The following is a 12,303-nucleotide window of genomic DNA, read 5'->3' as shown; positions in this document are numbered from 1 at the left end:
TCTGAACCCATGGTTCACTGTAACTCATTCCTGCTTATATATATGTTAATTTATTAGTTGGCAGGGTTCATGAACATTGCTCTGGGTAAAGCCTTTGCACTCTGGACTCTAATTATGTTTTCCTAAATTGCTTTCTGCCCCCGAAATGAGGTAACTGAGAAACCATGGGATTTTTTGACCATTCCTTATTTCATCTTTCCCTAGCTGATGGTCTCATATAAGTTGGCATCACAGTTCCCAGAATTCCTTTCCAAATGACCAAGATTGCTGCCTAGGACTTTGAAGGTGCAGCCCCAACATTCTGGAAAGTGTACCAGGATGGGAAAGGCCATTCTATGCCTTTTGACAAGAAAAGTCTATGTTTTTCTTATCCTACCAAGTCCATTCCTTTTTCTTACCTGCCAGCTCTTGTCTCTGCCATACTGAACAGGTGCCAACCTTCTCAAGTATTTCCAGGGAACTTGTCCCAAATCTCCTCCTTTCCAATTTACTTACTTCTCTTCTCTTCCTTATCTCAGCCCCTGCTTCCAAATGCCAGACGGAACACCTCCACATGGAAGAATATCGGCCAGAAGGTATTCCTCCTTATACAGTACATGTGGCCAAAGAGGAACTACCCACTGCAGGGCATGGTGATATTCTGTCTGATGCTTATGGGGCTGGAACGTGCCATCAATGTCTTTGTGCCCATCTACTACAAGCATATTGGTAAGAAGAGTGGGTGACTTGCAGGGAGGCATGGTGATTCATCAGGGGCAGGGCTGGTCAAACTTTTGGTTAGCAGGAGTTGCACTTAATGAAGTGTGGGAAGGTTTAAGGCAATGTTTCTCAATCTCAGCAACTTTAAGATGTGTGGGCTTCAGCTTCAAGAATTCCCCAGCCAGCACTGCCTAGGGAATTCTGGGACCTGAAGTCCACACATCTTAAAGTTGCCAAGTCTGAGAAACACTGGTTTAAGGGATATAGTGGGTGGGTTGATGATGCAAAATGAGAGGAGCCATGTCATGCACAAGGGCAAACTGGGATTTTTTTCCTGTGAGGGTATGTGGAGTTTTCTTCATTGTTTTTATAACTATGCTAAGCCTATTTTAGGTTCACCCTTCTGATCTGGTCTGTTTCCCATGTCAAAGCAATGAAAATCTCAAACTCAGTGATACAATCAGGGAAGGCTTTAAGAGTGACAAAAGAGGGTAAGGGAGGGAGTTCAGGTTGCCCGTCCCTGCGTTGTGGCATAGAATAATCTGTGTTTGGGAGAGTTTTGTAACCACAGCAAGGAGGATAACAGTCTAAGACAGGATTTCTCAACCAGGGTTCCATGAGAGGCCACCAGGGGTTCCCTGAGAGATCACGATTTATTTTTAAAATTATTTCAAATTTAGGCAACTTCACATTCAAGAGGTAAGTTTTTAAGCATATATACAGGCCTGCACATGAAACAAATATAATTTTGTAACCTCTGGGCTATATTTGAACCTGAATGTGCAGGGGTTCCCCAAGGCCTGAAAAATATTTCAAGGGTTCCTCCAGGGTCAAAAGGTCAAGAAAGGCTGGGCTAAGAACTGTCCTCTGTTTTGCTTAATGCTCCAAACTAACCAGCAGAGGGTGCCCTTACATAGCTGTTTACTGGGTGCAGAATAATTTTATAGAAAGTGGTCAATTTCAACCAACCTAGCTCAGTTGCTTGGTGTTAGCTATTTTCTGATAGTTACAAATACATGTCTCAAAGAACCCTAGCCATCTGGAAGCTCTCCAGGGTGTGAGTCCTTACCGAGCACTTGTTTTAAGAATTACATGCAATGTAATGTTTGAAGAGGCTGTTAACCAACCTCAGTCCCCAGGGTGAGTGATTGTTGACAAAATGCTTGACACATACAGGAGGATTCTAATTCATGTGGTAGGAATGAGCTTTGTATGTGTCAAGACATGTTCCTCTTGTCCCTTTGAAGCACCTCCATACATCTGCAAAGAGTGATGCAATGGATTGGGATAACAAAGCTCCCAACCGTACTACTTGAGGCTGCAGATTTGAGGGGGAAGATCAGATCTGAGTGCTCCTTTATGTGATAAAAAGTACCGAAAGAAATATGATGCATGCACCATTTCTACCCACAAATGTACTGTCTATAGTTCTGCCACTTCATTTTTATGTCCCACACAAAACAGCGCTCTTTTTCATCAACCTACTCTGTGTTCTATCTTTGTTTCTCACCGAGACTCATAACTTCAGTGAAGCCTTTCCTGGTAAACTGTGGCTTCACCTTGCACTTCCCCAACCACTCTTGTCTTATCCCCACTTTCTCTGCCCTCTTCCCTGCCCTTCTTCCATATCCAACTTTTCCATCTCATGTAGACTCTGATCTCTAGGTGGAAAATTGCATCTTTATCTGCAAAATTATGGTACATGATTTGGGTAATTATGGGGTCGGGTTTTATAGGGCTGGGGACCAAGCTAGTCCTTTTGACTGGGAAGACGTGAATTCAGTAGCCTTTTGAATTCTCCCGAATGCCTCTCCCTGTTCTCTCACCAGATTGTCAGTCCTGAGCCCCGCTGTGACCTCCTATCCTGCAGGCTTCTAGACTAACTCTCTGCTGAATTTCTCAGAGGAGTGGTGGCTCTTTGTTAGCGGAAGCTGCTGATGTGTGCCAGGTTCCCATGCCCTGGTGGGCACTGTGAGTGCCAATTCAGGGCAGCTATTGAGAGGTATCTGAATAGGGGGGGCGGACTCTAGACCTGCCTTTCAGCCCTGACTTTTAGACTTTACAAAAGAATCCATGCGGGTGGGAGGCATGGAACTGCAAACGGCATACCAAATGGCTTGATGGGAAGGAATCTGGGAGCTGGGAAGGCTCTGCCCTACATGTTAAGTAGCTCCAGGGCAGGGATACTGTCTTCCTCAGGCCCACCTGGAGGAGGCTGTGCTCTGCAGATTTTAACCTGATCCTCTATCCAATCTTAGTTTGTCAGTGCAGCTGTCTGGTATTCTAAAGCTCAGACTTGTCCAGGAATAGGCTTAAGAATGTGGTTATCCCTGCTGAGTCAAGCCAGCGATCCATTTTGCTCAGCCTCCTGTCTGTGCCAGCAGGGAATGATGGGCATGCTTTAGTTGTGAGGCTATTAGGCTGCACATGGCCGTGCCTCCAATATACTTGTTTAATCACTCACACGCATGCACGCATGCAAACAGAAAGCGGGGAAAGGCGGGTAGTGCTCTCCAGCAAGTCACTTCAGCCTCATCCCCCCTCCCTAGCAATCTTGCTCTTGGTCAAGGTGCTCTGCCTGGGGCTGTGGCAGAGTGGAGCGAGCAATGTTCCATAAAGCACACTGCCAGTGACATTGTTATCCATAATGGATGACACAGTTCTGGTGTGATGCACACCATGACAGTATCCAGCAGGGTGTTGGGGATTACAGTACTTCTCAAAGTTCCCTGTAGACCTTCCCTCCCAAATGGGTGGAATGTGACTCCTGAATCTCTTTACTGTGGTGAAAAGGCCGCCTGTTCTAGCAGCAGATACAGGACAGCTGGACAATTATGAGCTACGGATAGAGTGACCAAGGACTATGGGTAGCCTATGTGTGTTAATCCACAGTTTCTGGTAGAAATTGTGCTTTCATCTCTCAAGGCTAACAACCACCAGTATTCTCTACATATTCACCTATTTCCACATACTTACCTGTTTCTTTTGACTCATACTGCGATTATGGATTGGAGGTGGGGGGCAGAATTCAGCTGCTTGTCAGTTTCCAGGGAGGGAATTAAGGATTTGAGTTCTTAAAAACTCACAAGCCAGAGGAATGAGTTTTGTAAATGTTTTGTTCATAGATTAATTCAACATCAGTCTATGATTATTAACCTATAATTCATGTGGAGTTAGTTTTAGTTCGTCACTGTAAGTCAGACACCATATAAATTATTATTATTATTATTATTATTATTATTATTATTATTATTATTTTAGTGCCTTCATTTTTATATTATCAGGCTCAACATATTCCACGTGGACTTCTGGTGATGTACAATAAAAATAAAACAAAAAATAAAAAACAGTAATCCTAAGTAATACAAATACATTGTAGTACATTAAAATCATAACATGACTCATTCAAATAAAATGATGTACCAGTCACAGACCTTAATTAATTATCGTTCTGAATAGCTCCATTTTATACAGATTTCCTAAAGGGCCAGAGTGATGTTGACATTTGGATTTCTGGTGGGAGGCTGTTCCTAGGATTATAAATGTTTAGTACTGTAATGAGTAATGATGGCGAGCAGGAAGGGGCTCCCATCCAGGGTGGAAAACGCATGCGTAGTACTGAGGAGTTAAGCAGCCATTCAAAGAGACACAGATCAGGCCCGCCTTAGCCTTTGGGGTTTATATGTCTGGGTTTTTCCCATGCTTCTTCAGTTTGTTAGGATTCTGTTATGTAGCAGTAATAAACACTAGAGACCTACTCCTCGTCTCAGCGTGATTCTCACTGTTAGGACAAGTACATTGATTAAATCCTGGGCACTTACAAACGCTTAATTCTACATTTAACCTTTCTTTCCTTGTAGGTCTCCTGTAAATCCTGTTGGTCCCCCTGTTTAAATGTTTTCCCTGCCTTGTTATTTAATGAATATATTCAATATAACGTGCTGTGCAGTATATCCCTGGATTTATGTGTGTCAGGAGAGACACATGTCATGCAGAAGTTAGAGCACTACCAGTTTCCCATTCAGTATCTTGGTGGGAAAGCACAGGAGGGTTACATGTTGTGCAGGGCAGTTGTGCAATAAAAACCTCTGCCTGGGTGGCGGGTCTGTCAGACATTTCTGTCTAGCTTCTCTGGCTCTGTGTTCCAAACTTGGCATGTGTCTTTTGTGCCGCTTCATGAGGTGGGCAGAAGGTGTATCACAGTGGAGGGAGAGTTGACATACGAGTCTGACATTTAGTCTGGGAGATCTGACTTGAACCCTCTTGGCTCACTTTGTGGCCTTGGGACACTCACTGTTGCCCAGCCTTAGTTCTTCATGCTAAGAAAATGAGAATGGCCATCTTAGTTTTGAAAAATCAGTGACACGCATTCCTTCAAGGTCACCTGCACCCAACTCCCCACCATCCCTCTCTGTATATGCCATTTTCTCCATGTACAATAGTATAATTTATGCCTTTGTTTGGGAACAGGATGGTTTTAACATCAACTATCATGTGCAAAATAAAGTAGAATGGAAGGGGGGGGGGGAGGTGTCTTTCTGATCCCCTCTTCCCACCATGTGAAAGATTGAAAGGCAAAAGAGGGGCACTGCCAGATGGGGTCACCCACCCTGCCAGTTAGGATTACCCAGCAAAGTGCCGCTGGCGGCAAACAAACAAGGGACCTTTGTGTCTCCCAGCAGCCTAGCAGGGGGTTGGGAGTGGGACCTTTGTTGCTGTGCGGTTCCTTGAAAGGGGGGACAAAGGAAGCGAGGAGATTACACTGGAGGCGCTCTGGCTGGATGAGCAGGAAGAGACGCTCAGGAAACAGTACGCAGGACTGTCAAAGGAAAATCCATATGGGGAGAGCAGGATCTGACCCAGAATATGACACTGTAGTTCTGAACTGCCTGTTCAGGCTTGGAAAATGAATACAAAATGGAAAAACTGTTCCCTACTCCCAGGGGATCTCAAGGCAGTATCCCTAAAATTACATAAACATTACTCAGCAGTCAAATAGAGATACAAAGTTTTTAAAAGGGCAGTGCTTTGATAGGGGGACAAAAAAAAAAAGAGGATGTTGCTCATTGTATTTCACTCAAGAAAAGCGTCAAAATTGGGCATCACCACAGAGAAGGCCCCTCCCAAAGTTTTCTTTTTGTCAGAACATAATATACAGTATTTCTTTCAGTCATGACACTGGAAGAAAGGCCTCTTTGAAGATCTTTACACATGGGTAGGAGGATGAAAAAAGTAGGCCGCTTTGAATTCAAAGCAATTTGGGAATAGGATGCTGGAATGAAGGTGAAGAGCTCCCAGTAGGAGGCCACTGGATACTCACCAAGCTGTTTCCTGCCTATTAACCATCCATGACTGATGATGAATGTCTCTCCCCAACTCAAGTTGCATCTAGGTGGCTTCTCTTAGATCCTAGCTTGACAGAACACTTCCTAAGCTGCCCGAATTGTAGTTACTCTTTCTTTCCACAAGAGAAATTTGTCCTAGCAGGAGAGATTCATTAGGTAGGGCTATTTTTTCCTGGCTCTCAAAAGCACTGCTGTAATTCTCAGACAGCTGCCTAATTTTAATCTTAGGTGTTCTTTTTCTAGATCTAGTGAGGTCACTCTATTCTATCACTGTTCAGTCCAGCATAAAATGATGGTCTGGATGGTGTTAGCGTCTTGGTTTTGAGATGTATTGCCTGAGGCTGGCCTCACTGTGATTCTGCCAAGCTTGAGATCAGAACTTGCTTAAGGATAGGGTAGAGGGAACAGAGTGAAAATATGCAGGCATTAGTTGAGTGTATAGCACAGAACAACAACTCTCTTCCTGCCCCTGCTCTCACCTCTCCCCTCCCCAGGCAGTGCTGGGGATTCCAAGGAGTGTTGGTTGGGAACATGCTGAAAGCAGGGCAGAAGTCCTGGCTCACAAACTATTAGCAACCCAGCACCCTACAAATGTGTTGAACGATTACTCCCATCATTCCCAGACAGCCTTTCTAAGTGTGACTTTATGCATGCAAAAGGAAGCAATTTGGAGCAATCAGGAATTGATCTATGCATGATGGGCAAAAGGTAAATTAATGTGAATGGCAGTGGATGGGCAGATAAATCAGGTTAAAGGATTGTGGCTTTCAGATTAATTTTTGTCCTCCTACCCTCTAGTGGATGAGCTCACAGAGAGAGTGACTTGGCACATAGTGCTTCAGACCATTTGTATCTACGCGATCCTCAAGTTCCTCCAAGGAGGAGGAGCTGGTAAGTTATTGAGTGAAAGTTATAAGTTGCATATGACTAGCTGAAAGTCGCTATGGACTCCTACCCTCCACCTTAACATCTGTATGAGATTTGTCTTCATTTCTAACCTTTTTGCCCTCCGAGAAATACCAGCTTAGCTTTACAGCATACTGAACTTTTGAAAGGGAAGTGGTTGTCCCTCTTGAAGCTGAGTCATACAATTTTGGAAGAGAAGCATTTCTTCTACTTCCATTTCCTATGTAATATGGCAGACTGCATGACTGCAGGATCTGCAGTCATGAGACATGTGCCTCCTGGCCATATTCAACCCTGCGTGGTTGGAAGCTTTAAATGCTTATGTGCTCAGCCCTTGTGTAGCTGAAAAAATTCATGGGGAAATATAAATTGATCGTGTTGGCTGGGGAATTACGGCTGGTGCAAGTCTTGGCCAGATGGGTTGGGGATTCCGAGAATTGAAATTTACTTCTGGCAGGCACCAGATTAGGGAAGACTTCTTGTTCAAAGTATTGGGGGTACAGTCAGATTTTCATCTGAAACAAAAACACATGTGCCTGCCATAGGAACAACTGGCTTCATTAGCAATGTGCGCACCTTCCTGTGGATCCGCGTGCAACAGTTCACCAGCCGTGAAGTCCAGGTAGAGCTCCTCCGGCATCTCCATAACCTGTCTCTTCGCTGGCACCTGGAGCGCAAGACAGGCGAGGTGTTGCGCAGTGTTGACCGAGGCACTAGCAGCATCAACAACTTGCTCAGGTATGTGGACATGTCTGGCTGGTGGGAATCCATCAGTGTTCAACAGCTGGCAGAGATTCCTGCAGCGAGCTCCTGACCCCAGTGGGGGCAGAGGAGTTTTGGAGGGGGTGTTGTACACTGTGTGATCTTAGTTTCCCACCCTCTCATCCTACAGTTACATCATATTCAGCATCCTCCCCACGGTGGCTGATATTATAATTGCTATTGTGTATTTCGCCTTAACCTTCAGCGGCTGGTTCGGCCTCGTCATCTTCCTCTGCATGAGCCTTTACCTCAGTGAGTTTTGATGCCAGGGGCAGCAGTGTGGGGGGCAGAGAGAGGTTTCCATTGTCTTCAGTCTATGATCCTGACATAAGGGAACAATGTAATAAGAGTCTTCCCCAATTCATGCTTTTTTTTTCTGATTAATGAAATCACAGCCCAGAATTTCTAGCTGTGAAGACCAATGGTCAGAGTAGCTGGGCCTTCTGGAGTTACAGTCCCAACATATTTGGAGAGGATGCCAGATTGGGGAGGCTGTTTTAGAAAAAAAAGCAGATGACCCAGTCCTGATCCAGCTCCCAACCTAGATATTAAGAGGACTTTAACACTTTGCCCCTACTGGGGCACTGGTCCAAATGGGTCTCTGCATATGCTTTACATTGCTGAACAATAATCGGTTGAAGCAAGCAGGGTCTCTTTTTAGCAAGGTAAATAACACAGAGGAAGAATTACTTTGACCCTCAGCTGCCCCAGGAGGGAATTCTGTATCTCTTGTACTTCTCTCAGTTCCCGTGAAGCAAAGGAGGTGAAGCTAACCAGGTACTACGACATACCTGCATCCTTTTTATCGTGATCTGGAATAAAGTACATTATTCAAATCTAAGACAATAAGATAACTTTGCATTGACATAGATTCAGACTCTTGCCTATCTGAGTCTCATTTAACTCAGTAGGACTTAAATTAGGCATGACTAACTTGTCTTATTGGTTCTGATGTGATTAAAATCAGGGTGAGTAATCCATGAGCTGCATGTGGCCCATAAAGCCTCTAAAATCACCAACTAAACTGCTGAAAAATGGAGGCAAGGTTTTTTTGTCATTTTTCTGTAGAAAACCAAATTAAATATAAGCCACAAGATAACTAGTTTAAAAGTTCCCACAAAACCTAACCTCCATGAAATACCCTAACTTCCATCTATAAGTAATGTCATGATGTTCTTGTCCTGCCTGTTACAGTGTTCAGTTGTTCCCTCCCCCACCCCAATTAATTTTCCAAGCTAAATCCTCCAGCCACCAACAGATTGCTGTCCTTTGGCTAAGCATGGGAAAATTTCTCTTGATCCCACCCGTATTTAATTACACCTCTGTAAATTATGCATGTTAAGCATATTTGGTAAGTTTGCATGAAGTCCTCTTTCACTAGTCATAGTAGAAGACCCTGCTCAGCTACCCGTTCCCAGTTGGGAAATGGAAAAAAATTGGGGAAAAAAACCCGGAGGGGGGGAATGCAGAAAATGGGGAAAAGGGTTTTTTTTCTTACCTTGAAATAAATGTGTCCCATTCAGAATCTTTGTTTAAAATGTTTTAATGGGTTGTCTTCCTACAGAACAAAAGTTTAAAAACTTGAGTGTGCAGACATAGGGAGCAATGGGAACTTGAAATGTGCCCATAACTCTCAATTTTGCATCCCACAGCCACAAAAATAGGTGCAGGAATAGTTTGCACTGAGTGCTACCCATCAGCAAATCTAAAGAAAAATTGGCTCAAATGAAATCCCCACTCTGTACAATGGAAGCCACAACAGTTTGGCATGTTTTTTTTGCAGTTTAGTGCGCCTGCACAAATAGCCACAGTACTTGAGCGCAGGAAACAAGCAGCAGCTACAATTGATTTGCTTCTGAATAGATCATAAAAGTGGAGCAACACCAAAAACAGACTTTTGGCTGACAGTTTATTTTTAATGCATATACACAGTACGAGTTTACATTTAGCTACCTGCAAAGCAAGTAACATAATTTTTGGATATCTGCCCAAAAAGGAAAGTTCAGAAATTCAGGGACAATCTTACATTATAACCAATGAACTTTGACTTTCCCGTAGCAAATACTTAAAAAAAAAAACAGTAAATCAAGTGTCAAATAGGGAGCAATCTTTTTCTTGTCTAAAACAGGACTTGCTCTCAGCCCCACCTTCTTTGCTGAACTGTCTCATACTATTGGCTGAGAATTAGAACATATCTTTCCTGTTTTATTAGTTAATGCACTCTAAGTCTCCATAGTTATGAGGATTTTCTTTATTAAAAGGAATTTGTGGAACATTGGAACACTCAAACGAAATGTTTCATTTTCTCAGGACAAAGCTCAAGACACAGGGGTGCCTATTTCAAAGTCAGAACAATTTGCACATCCCTATAGCAGCGATGTCGCTGCCTGCCTGTTGTCCACCAGTCTTTATTAGGATGAAAAAATAATGTGTATGTTTATACATACACACACTGAAATAATCATGATTAAAAAAATTGGTTTTCTTGGTGCCATTTTTTTTTTTGACAGACTTGATTATGAGTTGAAATGAAAGAATCAAAGAAATTTCTGATATGCCTTGTGAATTTGCCTATGGTGATAGTTGGCATCTCTTTTTCCGCATAGCGCTGACTATAATAATGACTGAGTGGCGAACAAAGTACCGCCGTGATATGAATCTTCGTGACAATGAGGCCAAGTCTCGAGCAGTTGATTCACTTCTCAACTTTGAGACGGTACTGAGGACCTCCGCTTACCAAAACTGGTGGGTTGGAATAGGGAGTGCAAGAAGTGGCAGCATGCCATTCTGGCTGCCTTTTCCCCCTGCACTGCTTGAAATTGCTTCAATTTCAGATTTTGGCTTAGAGGAGGAAGAGATTTCCATTTTGGTCTAAGACTTAGCCCTCAGGTTCAATGAATATCTTGTTTGTCAAGAGTTAACTTAGAATGAAAGCTGGGTGACTTAGAATACAGAATGCCAGTTTTGTACTGACCAATTCCTGGTTTGGTTTGTTGCAGGTGAAGTATTACAATGCAGAGGACTATGAGGCTAGACGCTTCAATGATGCCATTGTCAAGTATCAGGTATAAAGGGACCCAGAAGCAATTTTGGACTTGTTTCTTCCATGTCTGTTAGAATTCACTGGTTTTTTTGGTCAGACCTTTTTCTTTTTCCGTTCAATACCAGCACACAGGGATATGTATGTCCGTGGTCCTATGTTTGCATGTATGGACACATGCATGCAGTAATTTGGAAGGGAATGGATAGTTCCATTTCCTTGGGGAATAGCTCCATTTCCAATGAATAGTTCCATTTCCTTGGGGAAGTGTGAAGTGTTGCACATAAGTATCTAGGAAGGGAATCAGTAAGAACATCGTAACAAGGGAGGATTAAGCCATGGAGAACCAGAGGCTTTTCCTGGGATTTTGTAACATTGGCATGTTTGTTAAAGATTATTCTCTCAGACTGCTAGTAAATAGTATAGCTGCTCAGATGCTGCCCATACTGTGCAGTCATAGCCAAGCGAGGCCATAGCAGGATTTTCTATTGTGAGAGTTTGGATAGACTCAGCAAGGCCCTTTACAAATTCAGTTAATTCTGTCCTGGAAATAGGAGCAGCAGCATATCCAGATGGGAGGAGTGTTCTAGAAGAACGTGTGTGGCTGACGTAAATTGTCTTGTAGTGGGATGGAGAAGACAAAGCTTGTTCATTCCTGGATGCATCATTGGTCTGCTGGGTGGACGTTAGAGGGTACAAGTTCTGTTGAACAATCTCTCTGGGCTGCAGAGCTTTTCAGGATTGCACTGCGCAATTCTTGATTTTTCTTTTCTTTTCTTTTGGTAGGTTTCAGAATGGAAAGTCAATGCATCCCTGGGCCTGTTGAACCAGACACAGAACCTGGTGATTGGTTTGGGGCTGCTGGCTGGATCCCTCCTATGTGCTTCTTATGTGACTGAGAAGAAGCTCTTTGTAAGTCCTTGCTCACTGCATAAGTGGTTTGGGTTTTTCTCAGTACGAAGAATCTGAAACAAGAACCAGTCTACAACTCATCCTTACCGTGGAGGCCCCTCCATGTGAAGCATCTGGCTTCATGAATAATTTCCCACGAGTTAGAAAGTTTTTAGACCATTGCAATGCACCTTGTGTGCAATGAGCCTCGTGTGGCGCAGAGTGGTAAGCGGCAGCATTGCACCTGAAACTCTCCCCGTGACCCAAGTTTGATCCCAGCAGAAGCTGGATTCTCTCTTGGGTAGCCGGCTCCGATCAACTCAGCCTTCCATCCTTCCGAGGTCAGTAAAATGAGGACCCAGCTTGCTGGGGAAGGCAATGGCAAACCACCCCACTATAGTCTGCCAAGAAAATGTTGCAAAAGCAGAGTCCCCACAAAGAGTCAGACATGACTCGGTGCTGGCACAGGGGACCTTTCACCTTTCACACAATGCACCTCTACAAAACCTAGCAATGTTATGGAAATTTCTGTAGTAAAACACTGAACTGTTCTCCATATTTCTGCTTGCAAACGAACAGGCTCTGAACCTGTTTAAAATGCATTCATGAAATTGCCACTGGAAATACAGCAGCACTAGGTTTCTCTGCATAATACTTACT

The 12,303-nt window shown here is 43.6% G+C and overlaps 1 protein-coding gene and 1 long non-coding RNA gene across 3 annotated transcripts in view; both read left to right on the top strand.

Moving 5' to 3' along the window:
* Nucleotides 1–12,303, top strand: part of ABCB6 (ATP binding cassette subfamily B member 6 (LAN blood group)) — a 39,537-nt gene that overhangs the window by 10,397 nt on the left and 16,837 nt on the right. For both annotated transcript variants that reach the window (XM_063288927.1, XM_063288928.1), the window contains exons 4-10: nt 519–708; nt 6,843–6,935; nt 7,496–7,688; nt 7,843–7,964; nt 10,319–10,428; nt 10,712–10,777; nt 11,539–11,664. In XM_063288927.1, the coding sequence (XP_063144997.1) occupies nt 519–708; nt 6,843–6,935; nt 7,496–7,688; nt 7,843–7,964; nt 10,319–10,428; nt 10,712–10,777; nt 11,539–11,664 (900 nt within the window). The remainder of the gene's footprint in view (nt 1–518; nt 709–6,842; nt 6,936–7,495; nt 7,689–7,842; nt 7,965–10,318; nt 10,429–10,711; nt 10,778–11,538; nt 11,665–12,303) is intronic.
* Nucleotides 4,077–5,259, top strand: LOC134489719 (uncharacterized). Its single transcript, XR_010067167.1, has 2 exons — nt 4,077–4,243; nt 4,488–5,259. It is a non-coding gene; the product is annotated as an uncharacterized LOC134489719 (long non-coding RNA).

This window comes from Candoia aspera, chromosome 1 (genome assembly GCF_035149785.1).
Source record: "Candoia aspera isolate rCanAsp1 chromosome 1, rCanAsp1.hap2, whole genome shotgun sequence".
Lineage (NCBI taxonomy): Eukaryota > Metazoa > Chordata > Lepidosauria > Squamata > Boidae > Candoia > Candoia aspera.
The sequence above is the reverse complement of the archived record's forward strand: the minus strand, read 5'-3'. Positions and strand labels throughout refer to the sequence as shown.